The 17,809-nt window shown below is 49.4% G+C and overlaps 1 protein-coding gene across 1 annotated transcript in view; it reads right to left on the bottom strand.

Annotated features, from left to right (window-relative positions):
* FAM3A (FAM3 metabolism regulating signaling molecule A) overlaps positions 1-17,809 on the bottom strand; it is a 33,745-nt gene that overhangs the window by 9,003 nt on the left and 6,933 nt on the right. Inside the window, exons 2-5 of the mRNA XM_060253023.1 lie at positions 15,164-15,283; positions 12,977-13,087; positions 8,900-8,923; positions 930-1,053 (exon numbers count right to left, since the gene is read on the bottom strand). Of these exons, the coding sequence (XP_060109006.1) occupies positions 930-1,053; positions 8,900-8,923; positions 12,977-13,087; positions 15,164-15,176 (272 nt within the window). The 5' untranslated portion in view covers positions 15,177-15,283. The remainder of the gene's footprint in view (positions 1-929; positions 1,054-8,899; positions 8,924-12,976; positions 13,088-15,163; positions 15,284-17,809) is intronic.

Below are 17,809 nucleotides of genomic sequence, written 5' to 3' on the forward strand. Positions count from 1 at the left end.
AAACCAGAAACTACAATGATCTTCTAAGCAATACATAAAACGCAAATACAAAGATGCATATAGCCATCTACAATGATCAACTACTATCATCTTCTATAAAATAAACATACGGATACATATAACCATCTACAACCATCAGCTACCTTCACCTAAAATATCCAAATCACAGGTAAAGGTAGTCCCCTGGGCAAGCACCGAGGTGTTACCGACCCGCAGGGTGACGTCACATGACGTTTTCTTGGCAGACGTTTTACGGGGTAGTTTGCCTTTGCCTTCCTTAGCCATCTGCACTCCCCCACCCCCCACCCAGCAAGCTGGGCCCTTGTTTTACCGACCTAGGAAGAAGATGAAGATGATGAAGAAGAAGAAGATGAAGATGATGATGATATTGGATTTATATCCCGCCCTCCACTCCGAAGAGTCTCAGAGCAGCTCACAATCTCCTTTACCTTCCTCCCCCACAACAGACACCCTGTGAGGTGGGTGGGGCTGGAGAGGGCTCTCACAGCAGCTGCCCTTTCAAGGACAACCTCTGCCAGAGCTATGGCTGACCCAAGGCCATCCCAGCAGGTGCACATGGAGGAGTGGGGAATCAAACCCGGTTCTCCCAGATAAGAGTCCGCACACTTAACCACTACACCAAACTGGCTCTGGAAGGATGGAAGGCTGAGTCAAGCTTGAGCCGGCCACCTGAACCCAGCTTCTGCCAGGATCGAACTCAGGCCTTGAGCAGAGCCTGGGCTGCAGTACTGCAGCTTTACCACTCTGCGCCACGGGGCCCCTATCCAAATCATAGCTTCAACTTAACTCAATTGTATCTTAAAACAAACTACGATCGTGCAGTATATATATATACTTATTAGAGCTTATTTATATATACTCTTTGATTTTTTTCGCCTCCGTTTCGACCGCTTTATTCCTGTACTCACATCTTATCCTCCAGACAGATCTTGGGCCCGATGACATTCGCCGCGCCGCTGGTGATCTTGAAGGCAAAAGTCTGGTCCGGGCAGGCCTGGGGCAGCCCGCACTTGTACTTCTTGGGCCTGGGCTCTGGACAGGCAGTAGCGAGACAGGAGACACACAATGAGAAGGTGGCCAGGAAAGGCCAAACGCCCCGGGGCTCGGAAGGACTTCGAAGCAGGCCCCCCCGCCCCCACTTCCAGGGGACCCCTGGCATGAGGTACTTTTTTTAATGTTCTTTTTGCCATGGCTGAGCCAGCGAAGCATCAACAGTGGCAGCCAGAACCAGGAGAGCTGATCGGGGCACAGGGCACCGCAGCAGTAAAAGCAACAGGTAGAGAGGCAGAGGAAGCCGTGTAGAATGGGGCTGGGGAGGGGCGGGAGATGGATGGAGCTCCTGGCTGCAAAGTGCCAGAGTGGGAGGTGGAAGAAAACCCGCCCCCCCCCCCCGCTAGCACACAAGGTGCAGTCCCCGCTTCACTCCAAAGTTTAAGGTTGGCTGCCTCAATCTGGCCACGTTCAGAGCCTCCAGCTTTTGCCCCTACCCCAGAAAGCTTCTGAGAAGCGGCAAGCCCAGCAGTGGACCTGGCTACGGCCCTGGCGCCAAATGTGGCAGCCTCTTGCGACTCGGTCTTATAAAGGGCGACTCCTAAGCCCATCGGAGCAACTCTGTACAGGACTGCGCTGTGAAGACAGTCACCTTCTTTCTTTCTAGCAGGAGAGAGGGCACTCCGCAGCTTGGGCTGGCGAGCTTAAAGTTACAGCTCTGACCCACCCGAGACGCGGCGCCTGCCACCACCAAAAAGACTCTGCCCTCTAACAGTAAATAAGGTGGACAAGAACATCCCCGTCCAATGTATTTCTCTTTTAGCTGTACTGGCATACCCAAATAGGGATATTGGCTGTTTATCTCATTACGTAAACTGAACCCATCTTCCACTATATATTAATGTATTTTTCTTCTAATGGCAAACTATATGTATGTTACCCGTTAAAAAAGTAAATTAGTTGGATGGGAAAAACTTCTAAGAAATGCCCTCTTTTTGGCCCAGGCTTATAACAATAGAGTGACTGAACAAAGCAGGAGTCAAGCGGCACTTTTAAGACCAACCAATTTTTATTTAGAACGTAAGCTTTCGTGCTCTTAAGCACACTTCATCAGACGAGGAATCCAGCACAGTGAGCAAAGCCATACAGAGCTGAGCAGAGCCATACAGAGCTGGCAGGCAGAGGCCCAGAATGCAACATGGTACAGATCTAAGAACCAATGACAGTGAAGTAAAATTATCAGGTAGGCGGTGGTTTAGAATGTAAAATGGTACAATGACAGGATAGTAAAATTAACGCATTGAGCAAACCTTTGATCTGAGTAGCATAAACTCATGCTACTCAGATCAAAGGTTTGCTCAATGCGTTAATTTTACTATTCTGTCACTGGATCTTAAATGTGTACCGTTTTGCATTCTAGACCACCGCCTACCAGCTATATGTCGTTCTGCTCATTGTACCTGATTCCTCATCTGATGACGTGTGCTTGGAGCACACGAAAGCTGACGTTCTGAACAAAACTTTGTTGGTCTTAAAGGTGCCACTTGACTTCTACTTTGTTCTACTGCTTCAGACCAACACGGCTGCCCGCTTGGATCTATCTGCCCTCTAATGTTAGCAACGGGGCCCTCCAGCCTTTTCTACAAGAAGGACCAAAAAGTGACCATCAGCAAAGACCTGATGCCAAGGAGTCCTGATGGACAGACAGCAGGTTGGTTCCCAGAACACAAGAGGCTGCCTTGTGCGGAGGCGGACCAAGGGCTTCCTTAGCGCAGAACGGTCTACTTGGGCTTTGCCGCCAGAGAATTCACCGCCAGAGGATGTAGTAATGGTCACAGGAATAAGTAGCTTTCAAAGGGGATTGGATAGACTCATGGAGAAGTCTACCAGTGGCTACTAGCCAGGGTGACTGTGGGGAACCTCCACATTCAGAGGCAGTAAATCTCTGAATCCCAGAGACAGGAGGCAACATCAGGGGAAGGCCTCGGCCTCTGTGCCCTGTTGCTGGCCCTCCAGAGGAACTGGATGGCCACTGTGTGAGGCAGGATGCTGGAGTAGATGGACCACTGCTCTAAACCAGCAGGGCTCTACTGATGTTCTTATGAAGGCCTCATTCTCTCTGCCCTGCTGTTGGCCCTCCAGAGGAGCTGGTTGGCCACTGTGTGAGGCAGGATGCTGGAGTAGATCGGCCACTGGTCTGATCCAGCAGGGCTCTTTTGATGTTCTTATGAAGGCCTCAGCCTCTCTGCCCTGTTGTTGGCCCTCCAGAGGAACTGGCTGGCCACTGTGTGAGACAGGATGATGGACTAGATGGACCCCTGATCTGATCCAGCAGGGCTCTTTCTGATGTTCTTATGAAGGCCTCAGCCTCTCTGCCCTGTTGCTGGCCCTCCAGAGGAACTGGCTGGCCACTGTGTGAGACAAGAGGATGCTGGACTAGATGGACCCCTGATCTGATCCAGCAGGACTCTTTCTGATGTTCTTATGAAGGCCTCAGCCTCTCTGCCCTGTTGCTGGCCCTCCAGAGGAACTGGCTGGCCACTGTGTGAGACAGGATGCTGGACTAGATGGACCGCTGGTCTGACCCAGCAGGGTTCTTATTTTGCAAAGATAGCTGGGCAGCTTCTTAATAATTCTGGTCCCTTCAACCAGGTCTTGCGCTACTTGACCAGGGAGAGTGGGGATGCAATTAAAGGAGGAGGAGGTTTTGAAACAAGGGATTTGCTTGGTGTGTGCCCAAAGGGTAGGTGGGGAAGGGTACGGAGGATGCCCAGTAACATGCCTTGTTGCAGCTCCCCAAACTCCCAGCTTCTGAACCTGAAATGCCATCTTGATGTAGATAAAAAGCAGCTGGGTCCTAGATGCCACCCCTGTGGCTTCTTTTCTTCAACTAGCCTTAATGCCCAGAAGCGCTCAGAATGGAGCTTTTCTGGGAAGAAGCCCTCGATGTGTTCTCCACTCACGGGGCCACCATAGGCCTGGGCCTAAGTAAAGTCAGCACCCCTTCTCAGATGTAAAGCCTTCTCCGATTACTGCACCTGTATCCACTGGAACCAATCGGCACACAACCGTCACTACCGCCCCAGATTTCACTGTCAGCCAGGGCTTTGTTCTCTGTTTAGAGTTACTTCAATTACACTGCGATAACTTTGTGGAAAATCTTTGTGGAAGGTGTGCCAGAGCTCCCAGAAATGCCGAGCTTCTTTCTGCACTTCTGTTGTTCCTCTGGCCAGGATGCCGGGTTCTGTCTGGAGAGCTGACAAACTAACTCCTTGACTAAGCTGTAGTTGTCCCTTGCCCCGAGTACCTGTAGATTCCTGGGGAGCGTTTTCTGACATTGGAAACGCAGTGAGAGGATCCACAATCTATACATCCCAGGCCTGATGCTCAAGATCACTTCAAAGCGTGCTGGGAAATTAACTTGGGACCTTGAGCTTGGGCTGTAAGCTTCTCGAGTCACATAAAACCACATACGGAATATGCTCTGCTGATGATTTATGGTGCTCTCCTAGTAAGGGCCCCCCCCCCCCCCCCCCCAAAATGGGAATGAGCTGGCTTTTGGCACAGGCAGAGCAGAATGCTCTCTAGGACCAGACAGGAAGGAGCCTCACCTTTCCAGACGCTTCCCGCAGTTTGCGGTACAACCCTTCATGCATACCTCCCCGTCCCTTCCAACTCAACTGAACTCACTGCGACACCTACTGTAGCTGTCTCTTATTTGTACCAGGACCTCTCTGAGCTGAGCATAGAGTCTGTTCCAACCTGACAAGGGAGGGGAAAAGAGTCAGGAGGGGGGGCGAGGGGGGTGAGCCCGTTGGTTGTAAGGAAGGCAACGCAGACGCAGTCAGGAGAGACACACAGATGACAGGAGAGATTACCCAGCACCCTCACTAAGAACACTTACAGAATGCAAACTTTTTAAAGGGGGTATACGTGTGTGGGAATTAGAACAACAGGAAGGAATAAAAGCCACAGAAAAACACACGGCAGCATAAAGCCAGAATTTAGGTACCGGGAGGATTTTTGTTTTATATACCATACCTGAGGTATGAATGAATTAAAATAAAACAGATAAGGGAAATGTGGGGAATCTAGATCTTGATCAACCGAAGGCACCTCTGAGATTACAGCCTTAGACACTGTCACATGCAATCCTGCGTGGAGTTATGCTTTTCGAAGTCTGAGGTCGCCCACGGGCCTGAGCCATCCCTAGGCAGCGTCAGCCCACCCACTAGGAAAATTAGGCATTTGCCTAGGGCGCCAGCAGGGTGGGTGCGCCAAATCCAGCCCTCCCCCACTCCCCCTGGGCCTAAGCAAATCCCTTGTTTGCTGGAGGGCTGTCACTCCCCAGCCTCCTCCACCCTTCCTTCCTCACCATTTCAGTGCCTAGGAAGGGGCGGTGGAGCACCGCGCTTCCTGAGCTATTTAAAGGGCCCTCCCTGGCCGATCAGCTGATCGGCGGGTAAAACAGCACCCGGAGGCTCGCGGCTCCTATGCCGGCCCTCCGACATGACCACTATCAGTGCCTATGAAGAAAGGTCAAAACGCTTGGGGCTCTTTAGCTTGGAGAAACATCAACTGCGGGGTGACATGATAGAGGTTGACAAGATTATGCATGGGATAGAGAAGGTAGAAAAAGAAGTCTTTTTCTCCCTTTCTCACAATACGAGAACTCCTGGGCACTCAATGAAATTGCTGAGCAGTCGGGTTAGAATGGATAAAAGGAAGTCCTTCTTCACCCAAAAGGTGATTAACATGTGGAATTCACTGCCACAGGAGGTGGCGGCAGCCACAAGTAAGAACCTAAGAGAAGCCATGTTGGATCAGGCCAATGGCCCATCTGTATCACACAGTGGCCAAAATATATATATATATACTCACACACACACACACACACACACACACACACACACACACACACTGTGGCTAATAGCCACTGGTGGACTTCTGCTCCATATTTAAGTATAGCCAGCTTCAAGAGGAGATTGGATAAGCATATGGGGCAGAGGTCCATCAGTGGCTATTAGCCACAGCTTATTGTTAGAGCTCTCTGCCTGAGGCGGTGATGTTCTGTATTCTTGTGTTTGTGGGGGGGGGGGGGGCGGAAACAGTGGAAGAGCTTCTAACCCCACTGGTGGACCTGATGGCACCGGGGTTCTTTTGCCCCTGTGTGACACAGAGCATTGGACTGAATGGGCCATTGGCCTGATCCAACATGGCTTCCCTTATGTTCTTAGTGCAGGGTTGAGGGTGCAGCAGCAGTGGGAAGGACGAGCGAGCCGCCAAAAGGACGGCACCGCCACTGCCTCCTCCCTCCTTCCTTCTTGGATCACGTGGGAAGGAAGGGGAGGAGGTGGCGGAGGTGGTGGCCACTCTTTCACTGGCTCGCTCGTCCTTCCCACTGTTACTGCCCCCTCAACCCCGCTCCACCGCCCCTTCCCAGGCATTGAAATGGTGAGGAAGGGAGGAAGGAAGAGGCACCGTGGAGAGGGGTGGGATGGGGCGGTGCAGTGCAGCGCCACAGAGGGGTGTGGCAGGCAATGAGTCTACCTGGGGCGTCCTGTCCCTAGGAACGTGCTCTGGGCTACCACAGGCGCGAGCCCCACTAGGAGCAGCACGGGAAATCAGCCACGCTGCCCGTCTTGCGTGTGGGTTCTGTAACCTCAAGGGAGCTCTGCAACTGATGCTATGTGACAATCCACCTGTCCGTCAGCTCATGGGGCCGCAGGAGCAGGTGGATGTCCCCCATTTGTCAACGACAGGGGTGGAATTCTAGCATAAGAACATAAGAGAAGCCATGTTAGATCAGGCCAATGGCCCATCCAGTCCAACATTCTGTGTCACACAGCGGCCAAATATATATATATATATATATATATATATATATATATATATATATATATACATACACACACACACACACACACATACACACTGTGGCTAATAGCCACTGATGGACCTCTGCTCCATATTTTTATCTAACCCCCTCTTGAAGGTGGCCATGCTTGTGGCCGCCACCACCTCCTGTGGCAGTGAATTCCTCATGTTAATCACCCTTTGGGTGAAGAAGTACTTCCTTTTATCCATTTTAACCTGTCTGCTCAGCAATTTCATCGAATGCCCACGAGTTCTCGTATTGTGAGAAAGGGAGAAAAGTACTTCTTTCTCTACTTTCTCCATCCCATGCATTATCTTGTAAACCTCTATCATGTCACCCCTCAGTCGACGTTTCTCCAAGCTAAAGAGCCCTAAGCGTTTCAACCTTTCTTCATAAGGAAGGTGTTCCAGCCCTTTAATCATTCTAGTTGCCCTTTTCTGAACTTTCTCCAATGCTATAATATCCTTTTTGAGGTGCGGCGACCAGAACTGCACACAGTACTCCAAATGAGACCGCACCATCGATTTATACAGGGGCATTATGATACTGGCTGATTTGTTTTCAATTCCCTTCCTAATAATTCCCAGCATGGCGTTGGCCTTTTTTATTGCAAACGCACACTGCCTTGACATTTTCAGTGAATTATCTACCACGACACCAAGATCTCTCTCTTGGTCAGTCTCTGCCAGTTCACACCCCATCAACTTGTATTTGTAGCTGGGATTCTTGGCCCCAATGTGCATTACTTTGCACTTGGCCACATTGAACCGCATCTGCCACGTTGACGCCCACTCACCCAGCCTCAACAGATCCCTTTGGAGTTCCTCACAATCCTCTCTGGTTCTCACCACCCTGAACAATTTAGTGTCATCCGCAAACTTGGCCACTTCACTGCTCACTCCCAACTCTAAATCATTTATGAACAAGTTAAAGAGCATGGGACCCAGTACCGAGCCCTGCGGCACCCCACTGCTTACCGTCCTCCACTGTGAAGACTGCCCATTTATACTCACTCTCTGCTTCCTATTACTCAGCCAGTTTTTGATCCACAAGAGGACCTGTCCTTTTACTCCATGCTGTAAGATCTTCCCTTACAGAACCCATGCTGAGTCTTCCTCAATAACCTGTGTTCATCAATGTGCCTACTCATTCTGTCCTTGATAATGGTTTCTACCAACTTTCCCGGTATTGAAGTCAGACTGACTGGCCTGTAATTTCCTGGATCTCCTCTGGAACCCTTTTTAAAGATGGGGGTGACATTTGCTACCTTCCAGTCCTCAGGAACAGAGGCAGATTTCAATGAAAGATTACAGATTTTTGTTAGAAGATCCACAAGTTCAACTTTGAGTTCTTTCAGAACTCTCGGATGTATGCCATCCGGACCCGGTGACTTATTAGTTTTTAATTTGTCTATTAGTTGTAGGACCTCCTCTTTTGTCACCTCAATCTGACTCAGGTCTTTCAACACCCCTTCCAATATTAGTGGTTCTGGGGCGGGCAAACACTTCTCATCTTCCACGGTGAAGACGGAGGCAAAAAATGCATTCAGCTTCTCAGCCATTTCCCCATCCTCCTTCAGTAATCCTTCAGTAATCCAGGAGCTCCTTTGCGTATTAGGCTATGCACCGCTGATGCAGCCAGTCCTCCAAGAGGCCCTGTAAGCTCTTGGGAGACCCTGTAAGCTCTTGGGAGATTGGCTATATCAGGGGGTGTGTGGCCTAATATGCAAGGGAGCTCTTGGTAGAATTCTACCCCTGGTCAACGACTTTCCCTCTCTGTACAATTCCTTGCAGGCCTTACGTCACGCTGTGACCCAGCTCCCTCCCCTCCCTCCCCCAAGATCCAAGGTGACAGCAGACACCAGGAAAGCAGCTGAAAGCGTTCCCAGTTCAGGAGGGAGCGTTGTGTGGCTTGAAACTCCACTCCTTGGGGGGGCTTTTAACAAGGGCAGAAAAGGATTAACGGTTTGCAAAAGGGGGATCCAAGGAGAATGAAGGTAACCTCACTCACCTGCGCTGGGAGGATTCTCGGGATCTGCAGGGAAGCAGAGAAGAGGCAACATCAGCAAGAGGGCACTGCCTCACCACCCCACTCCACAGGAACCCAAGCTCAAAGTTAATTCAATTATTGGCGGGTTTTGTTTTCATCAGATTTGGAAGAGATATTCAAGGAGGCAAGAGGGGCTCCTCTCAGGCTTCTGGATTGCAATGTATGCTTTCATAACATCGGGCCGATCGTCTGAGCCCCGGGTTTTTCAGAACTGCCCCTAGCTTGCAACTCATAGCCAAACTATATGCTACGTTATCCCCGTATCCTCCTCGGGTCCATCACAAGGACTTAGTCAAAGTCTATATTAAGGCATAGACCAGCACAGGGGTGGCCAAACTGAGGCTCGGGGACCACATGTGGCTCTTACACATATTGTGTCGCTCTTGAGAGCCCTCACCTCCACCCCGCTGGTCGAACTGGAGAAGGCATTTATCTCCTTAAATCCTTTCTCCAAGCCAGCCAGCAGCTTGGAGAATGCATTTAAAGTCAAAATTGCTTTCTTTCCACCTCTCCCTCCCCCCTCAAAAAATCTATTTTCCTTCCTTCCTTGTGGCTCTCAAACATCTGACATTCATGTCTTGTGGTTCTCAAACATCTGACATTTATTCTATGTGGCTCTTACATGAAGCAAGTTTGGCCACCCCAATCTACTCCGATTTATGGCTCGTTCAGATGACATAACCCCAGTTAATAGCCAGTTTGGCGTAGTGGTTAAGTGTGCAGACTCTTATCTGGGAGAACCGGGTTTGATTCCCCACTCTTCCACTTGCACCTGTTGGAATGGCCTTGGGTCAGCCATCGCTCTGGCAGAGATGTCCTTGGAAGGGCAGCTACTGTGAGAGCCCTCTCAGCCCCACCCATTTCACAGGGTGTCTGTTGTGGGTGGAAAAGATATAGGAGATTGTAAGCTGTTCTGAGTCTCTGATTCAGAGAGAAGGGCGGGATATAAATCTGCAGTCTCCTTCTTAAGGCTAAGCCCTCACATCCAAAGCAACTCAGAGCTTCCTTCTTCACCCACAGCACAGCACTTGAAGAGAACTTAAGGAATGCTTTGCTGGCTCATACTAACATCTGTACCTATTGAGCTTTCTGCTGCCACAGCTGCTAACCAGATGCAAGTTCACAAGCTGGCTGGGAGGGATCCAGCCTTTCTCCCTCGTGTGACCTCGCCCCGACATCTGGTTTTTGCTAAGTCGGCTGCCTCTGAAGTTAGAGGCTCCCGTCAACTATCACAGCTTGTAGTCGATAGCCAGAGTCATGGAGGATAGGTGCACCGTCTTTAAGGAATCTGAACCCTCCTGCCATTTCAACACGCAGCTGCCATCTCTGCATTTGTTCCTGCACCGAGAAAAGCAGATGGGAGCAGAGCACAGAGACCCATGAAACCAGGGTCTCCGAGGTGCCCACCCAACACTCATTCCAGTGCCTGCCAAGTTTTTCTAGACAGTGGGCAGAGCCAGCTGGCACTCTCGACTGGCACTGCTTCTGAGAGCCAGTTTGGTATAGTGGTTAAGTGCGCGGGCTCTTATCTGGGAGAACTGAGTTTGATTCCCCACTCCTCCACTTGCAGCTGCTGGAATAGCCTTGGGTCAGCCATAGCTCTCGCAGGAGTTGTCCTTGAAAGGACAGCTTCTGTCAGAGCTCTCTCAGCCCCGCCTACCTCACAGGGTGTCTGTTGTGGGGGAGGAAGGCAAGGGAGATTGTAGGCCGCTCTGAGACTCTGAGATTCAGAGTGAAGGGCGGGGTATAAATCTAATATCGTCTTCTTCTTCTTCCTCTGCCCTGGCTCCAACCTGGTGGAACTCTCTGCCTAACCGCCTCTCCCCATATTTGCCCCGAAGGACCTTACGTTCAATCAACCACCATCTGCTGGTTGTCCCCGGCCCAAAGGACATCTGCCTTGCTTGGTGGAACACGCTCCCAATAGAGATCAGGGCCCTACCTGACCTACTGCCTTTCCGTAGGGCTTGTAAAACAGAGCTGTTCCACCAGGCCTTCAAGTGAGACAGTGGGCATCCACAGAACATTGAGTTTGGCCTCCCTTGTCACAATATTCCATCTTTTCTCAGGCCTACTGATGTATCATCAGTTCCAACTCTGTCTATATTATGACCTGATTGGTTTGTCTGCTGCCTGAAATTGAGTGCTTTTATGGAGTACTGTTTTCCTGGTTTTTTTTGTTTTAATTGCTTAAATTTGTCAATAACTGCCTATGCAAGGGTGTCAAACGTGGCAATTGGCTGTCATCTGCTGCCTTCTCCCTCTCTCTTGTTTCCTTCTGCGTAACAGCTGGCTTTGCCAGGCTTGCTCAATCGCACAGCAGAGCTACAGAGCAAAACCTCTATTTTCTCGATTGGCTGAGGCTCCTCCCTTGGGGAGGAAGGGGAGGGGGAGGGAGAGCTCACTTTGTCAGGCTCTCTCAATCGCACAGCAGAGCTACTGAGCCAAGACTCTCTTCCTGCCAATGTTTGAGGTTCTTCCCCCTCCTGGTCCCCTGGGGATGGAAGGAAAGAGCCAGATCTTCCTTTGCCCAGTTCCCTGGATCCCATGGGAGAGATACAAAGAAAGCACCTTTAAGACCAACGAGTGCTAATATTTTAAGCATATTTCAAGGTGGTTTTTTTTCAAAATCTTTGTGTTTGCCTTTATAAAGTTTATATCTCTGCTACTGGCATTACATTTTACAACACACATGGCCCGGAAATGTCTCATATATGTCCCATCTGTCTCTCGTAACAAATGAGTTCGACACCCCTGGCCTATGGTTTTATTGTTACTTGTTCCAACTTGTTCTATTTTGCCCTGAGCCAGCCCTGCAGGAGAGGGCAGAATAGAAATTAAAAAGGAAGAAAGAAAATAAAGAAACAACACTTGTGCCCTGTGGGACTTGTGACTGTTCTGCAGGGCCTGCAAGGCAGAGATGTTCTGTGCGGCATTCAGTTGAGGACAGCGATGGTTGCATCCTGGCATCCTACCCTGTCCCTCCCCTCCCGTGACACAGCAGCATTACCGGCTTTTCTCACACCGTCTCCACCTGCATTCTGTTTACTACTGGTTTTGGTCTGTTCATAATTGACTTTTATGACGACGTTGTACACCACTCTGAGCCTGAGGGTGGCTGTAAAGCCAATTAAATAACAAATGAATAGATTGGCTGCGTGGATTAAAATAACACTGTTTCAGAGGCAGCAGCTGCTGCCACGGGGTTGGTTTCGTTCTCCCCTTGTTCCTCTTTCCCGGCGTGTTTTTTTCCAACTGCCCCTCTTCTCCCTGGCGCTTGGGCTTCTCTTCCGAGTGTTCGGCATCACCTCCCAGGGCAGCCATTTTGTGGCTGCACCTGCCACCTTCGGTCACAATTCCAAAGGTTTGGGGACCCCCAGCATGAATCAGAAAGGCCAAGAAAACTGAGGAAATTGGATTTATACCCACCCTTCATTTGGGAGTCTCAGAGCGGCTTACCATCTCCTTTCCCTTCCTTTCCCCACAACAAACACCCTGTGAGGCAGGTGGGGCTGAGAGAACTGCTCTTGAGAGATCAGCTCTTTCAAGAACTATGACAGGCCCAAGGTCACTCCAGCAGCTGCACGTGGAAGAGTGAGGAATCAAAACCGGTTCTTCCAGATTAGAGTCCGCGGAACACACCAAACAGCAAAGCCTGTATCAGGGCTTTTTTTGTAGACAAAGCCCATCAGGAACTCATTTGCATATTAGGCCACACCCCCTGACCTCATCGTTGTTCATGCAGGACTTTTTTTTTTTCAGAAAAAGCCCAGTAGGACCTCATTTGCCTATTAGGCCACACCTTTTGACATCACCATTGTTTCACGCAGAAGCCCAGCGGGAACTCATCTGCCTATTACGCCACACCCCATGACGTCACCATTGTTTCATGCAGAAGCCCAGCGGGAGCTCATCTGCATATCAGGCCACACCCCCTGGTGCCCAGCCAGCCAGAACTGCGTTCCTGCTCAAAAAAGAGCCCTGGCCAGCCCCTTCCTACAATCCTCCTCTCCTCTTCTGTTTTGCTGCCCCACTTACTGTTGAGGAGCTGCTGCAAGCGAGAGAAGCCGCTCTGGGTGCCCAGCAAGACACTGACGAGGATCCACGTGAGGCCAGCCGTCAAGATGATAACGACGCCACGAAGCGGTCCTGAGGCGGTCGAGAGGGAGAGAAATCAGAGGAGCAGAAGAGGGGGGGAGAAAAAGCAGAGGAGACAAAGTCCTCGAGGATGGAACCTGAGCGCCTCTGTACTCTAGTTCTGCCCATTACAGCGTCCACCTGATGGCCCTGGAGATAAGAGGGTTTTCTGAAGGCCAAAGGAAAAAAGCGAAGGGGGGGGGGGCAATCCCAACTATGGAAACAAGGGGTGTGCTCAGAAGGCTGAGTATAACGAACTTAAAAATACAACAAAGCATTCATTACACAGTGTAACAACTGACAATCAAAAACAAGAGAGATACGTAGAACCCGCCTGACGATGCACCTTACCTGTTTTATTGTTCAAGTGTTTTGATTGCTAATCGTATCGTGCTGTTTTTAAATTTAAATGGTAGGCTTTTATTGTTGTTCAGTCCATGTTGTGATCTGCCCTGAGCCCGTTATGGGAAAGGGTGGGATGTAAGCCTACTAAATAAATAAACCCTAAAATCCAGCCTACAGAAATTTCACACCAACTGTACACAAATCACATCGCAGAATATCTCATAAAAAGCTACTAGGCCAGATGCGTCCCAGCTCTGAGCACCATCTTCAGTGGCCTAAAACCAAACAACACGAACTTAAAACAAGCTGTAAAACTTAAGTTCCAGGCAGGTTTGTCATCTTTCAATAGGAGGGTGAGCTCCACATAAAAGTCAGGCCTGCAAATAATTCAGAGCCAACCCACAAAGAGGACAGTGTCTTCCCCCCAATTATTTCTCTGTCTCCTTAATTTTTACAACTTTTTAAAAGTGTGTACTATTTATGTTTTCCAGTTTGTTATACTCAGCCCTCTGAGTACCCACTTTCTGAAGGTCAAACAAGTTATTGCGTTTATTAAACTGGCTGCATTGACAGTTTGGTGTAGTGGTTAAGTGTGGTTAAGTGGGCGGACTCTCATCTGGGAGAACCTGGGGGTTTGATTCCCCACTCCTCCACTTGCAGCTGCTGGAATGGCCTTGGGTCAGCCATAGCTCTGGCAGAGCTTGTCCTTGAAAGGGCAGCTTCTGGGAGAGCCCGCTCAGCCCCACCCAGCTCACAGGGTGTCTGTTGTGGGGGAAGAAGATACAGGAGATAAAAGCCACTCTCTCATTCAGAGAGAAAGGCGGGGTATAAATCTGCAATCTTCTTCTTCCCTCATTGTCTTCCGTCAGACGGCAGCTGTCAGGAACCTCGTGGGCCCGAGAATGGATTGGGATTGCAGAGTGGGGAGAGGAGGGGCTTCAGCCTCCCCCCACTCACCTTTTTCCCAACCTGAAGGTCCTGGGAGGCTCTGTTTGCCCCACTGGGACAGCATGTTCCCTGATAAGCTACACATTACCTTTCCACAGCAGGGCAAAGAACAGGAGTCATTTCATAGAACGAAGAGGTGAATCAAGTGCTCATTAGCGCAACTCCTCTGCAGATGCCGAACGCCCCAGACATCACCAGGAGGTGTGCTAAATTCTATCAGCTCAGCTTCTGCCTAGAAAGGCTTCTCGAATTATGACTGTCATCATAAAACCCGACTCCAGTCCCGGCATACTTTTGAAATTGCTTTCTCCCATGTGGCCACAGTGGCATGAGGCAGATTTCCATCTGTCTGCTTGATATGTTTGGGTTATTTCTCCATTTTTTGCGGGGGGAAATATTAGAAAGTTTGTCAAATCTTAAGAGTTCAGGAATATTCTCACAGGCGGTTTGATCAATGGAGTTCAGAAGCAAGTATGGAGGGTGCAGGCGGGGGGGGGGGGTGGAGAGAAAGAAAGATCACAATAAAATTTATAGGTTCCGGAGCTCTGCTCCTGTGAGCTCCTGCCCAAAACGAGGCCTGAGCAAAGAGCCTTGAGTGGCTTCAGGTCAGAAATGTATTGTGTGTGTGTCTCTTGTGTTTGTGTGGAAGGTTTAAGCGCCCTCCCTTTGTGTATCAGGTCCATGCACACCTGGGAAATGCAAAACTTTGGAACGTACCTTTCCACCTGACCTGGGGATACCCCCAGGGAAGACATCACATGCAATCAGCCCAGAGTTCTCGCAGCTAGAACTCACCTGCTAGTCTCATGTTCCCTTGCCGGTGTCTGGAACCAGTGAGAACTCGATGCTCCTACACTTGAGATGCCAGGGCTGGAGAGGGATTCTGCCGTGGGTGAGTCACATGTCCCTCTCAAGCTGCAGCAATAAAGACAGTCTGAATCAGCCCAAAGAGCTTTTAAAAACAGTGTATTGTTTGTTGTTGTGATCCATGTTCCCTTCTAAGCCGTAGAGTCTTGTGAGCAAAAATTGCACTTTGTGAGCTACTGGCATGAAAGTTGTGAGCTCCTGCACAATTTGTTTTGCTCTGGGGCCAATCTTCCTGAGCTAAGACAAAAATGTGTGAGCTGGAGGCTAAAGATCTGCGAGCCAGCTCACAGTAACTCAGCTGAGAGGGAACACTGGTTGTGATGTAGCCTGTGCCATTCAGAAGGCTCAGAACATAAGAACATAAAAGAAGCCATGTTGGATCAGGCCGATGGCCCATCCAGTCACACAGTACCCAGTATATGTGTGTGTGTGTATGTGTATATATATATATATACACACACACGCATATACACACACACACACACACACACTGTGGCTAATAGCCACTGATGGACCTCTGCTCCATATTCTTATCCAATCCCCTCTTAAAGCTGGCTATGCTTGTAGCCGCCACCACCTCCTGTGGCAGTGAATTCCACATGTTCATCACCCTTTGGGTGAATAAGGACTTCCTTTTATCCGTTCTAACCCGACTGCTAAGGAATTTCATTGAATGCCCATGAGTTCTAGTATTGTGAGAAAGGGAGAAAAGTACTTCTTTGGAAACAAACCACCACGGGCTCAGTTAAAATCTAAACCACAAATCCTAATAACCCACCTTCGAAACATCCAGCGAGCCTCATAGCCCTGAAATAAAACAATCTGATTTGTATGTTTCTGTTTCGCACATTATGCAGCAGGAAGCTGGGCCTGGTTTTCTGATTGTATTTCAAATTGAGCTGTCAAAACAGCCGATTCAGGTTTTGGTGGCAACTAACGACAATAATAAAAACGGTAAAACACAACAAAATTGTTGCAGTTCACCTAGAATCACAGGGTTGGAAGGGACCTCCAGGGTCATTTAGTCCAGAGGTGGCCAACCTGTGGCTCGGGAGCCAGATATGGCTCTTTCAGACATGTTGTGTGGCTTCTGAAGCCCCCACCACCCCAATGGCCAGCATGGAGAAGGCATTTGTTTCTTTAAATAACTTCACCAAGTCAAGCCAGCCAGCAGCTTGGAGAATCCATTTAAAGTTGTTTTCTTTCCACCTTTCTTTTCCTCCCTATTTTCCTTCCTTCCTTCTCTCCCTCCCCTCATCTTTTGGCTCTCAAACATCTGACATTCGTTCTGTGTGGCTCTTAGGTCAAGCAAGTCTGGCCAACCCTGATCTAGTCCAACTCACAATGTGTGAAATTCCCATCACCTTCCACCCCCCACACACACACACCTCCAGTGACCCCTGCTCCATGCCCAGAAGATGGCAAAAAAAAAAAAAACCCTCCAGGATCCCTGGTCAAACTGGCCTGGAGAAAATTGCTTCCTCACCCCAAAGTGGCGTGTAAGAAAAGGCCATGGGAACTAAGCACTGATGCAGTCCTCATGACCTGCCCAAGCTCACAGAATCAGCATTGTTGTCAGGTGGCCACTGAGATGTTTAAAACGCAACAACCCCTTGATCGTCATTGATTAATCTTATTATTTATACCCCACTTTTCCCACCAATGAGGATCCAAAGTGGCTTTCAACACTCTCCCTTTCTCCCTCTTACCCTGGAAACAACCCTGTGAGGTAGATGAGGCTGAAAGAGTGTGGCGGGCCCGAGGACATCAAGCAAGCATGTGTGGAAAAGTGGGAATTCGAACTCGGGTCTCCCAGTTCCTAGACTAGCATTACTAAATTGGGCTCTTGTGTGTCCCATGTGAGTTAGTTCACTGTTTTTTTCTAGCCTGCCTTTCTTCTAGCACACAGCTCAAGGTTAGGGATGCCAACTCCAAGGTGCATAAATACAGAAAAAGAATGAGCTGCAATGGCGTCCAAATAAATATCATAAACCACTATGGTGTGTGGGTATTTTATCATTTGCATTACATCACAAAGTATTTTAAGAGCAGCAGGTGTATGCAAGTAACAGAATAATTCAAAATATCTGGCCTCAAGAAAATGTAACAACCATCTTACAAGCAATAAATGCAATATCAGTCCATCAGTTCAATGCAGTATTCAAAATGCCACTTCTTTAGTTCATAAAGGCAGTCCCCTGTGCAAGCACCAGTTGTTTTCGACTCTGGGGTGACGTTGCTTTCACAACGTTTTCACGGCAGACTTTTTACGGGGTGGTTTGCCATTGCCTTCCCCAGTCGTCTACGCTTCCCCCCCCCCCCAGCAAGCTGGGTCCTCATTTGACCGACCTCGGAAGGATGGAAGGCTGAGTCAACCTGGAGCTGGCTACCTGAACCCAGCTTCTGCTAGGATCGAACTCAGGTCATGAGCAGAGGGCTCCGACTGCAGTACTGCAGCTTTACCACTCTGCGCCACGGGGCTCTCGTCTTTACTTCATACAGTATTCCAAATTTCGCTTGTCGTTCACAAAAATCAAATATCACTTCACTGTTCACATTATTCACAAGGCTGAT

The sequence above is a fragment of the Heteronotia binoei genome, chromosome 13 (genome assembly GCF_032191835.1).
Source record: "Heteronotia binoei isolate CCM8104 ecotype False Entrance Well chromosome 13, APGP_CSIRO_Hbin_v1, whole genome shotgun sequence".
Classification (NCBI taxonomy): domain Eukaryota; kingdom Metazoa; phylum Chordata; class Lepidosauria; order Squamata; family Gekkonidae; genus Heteronotia; species Heteronotia binoei.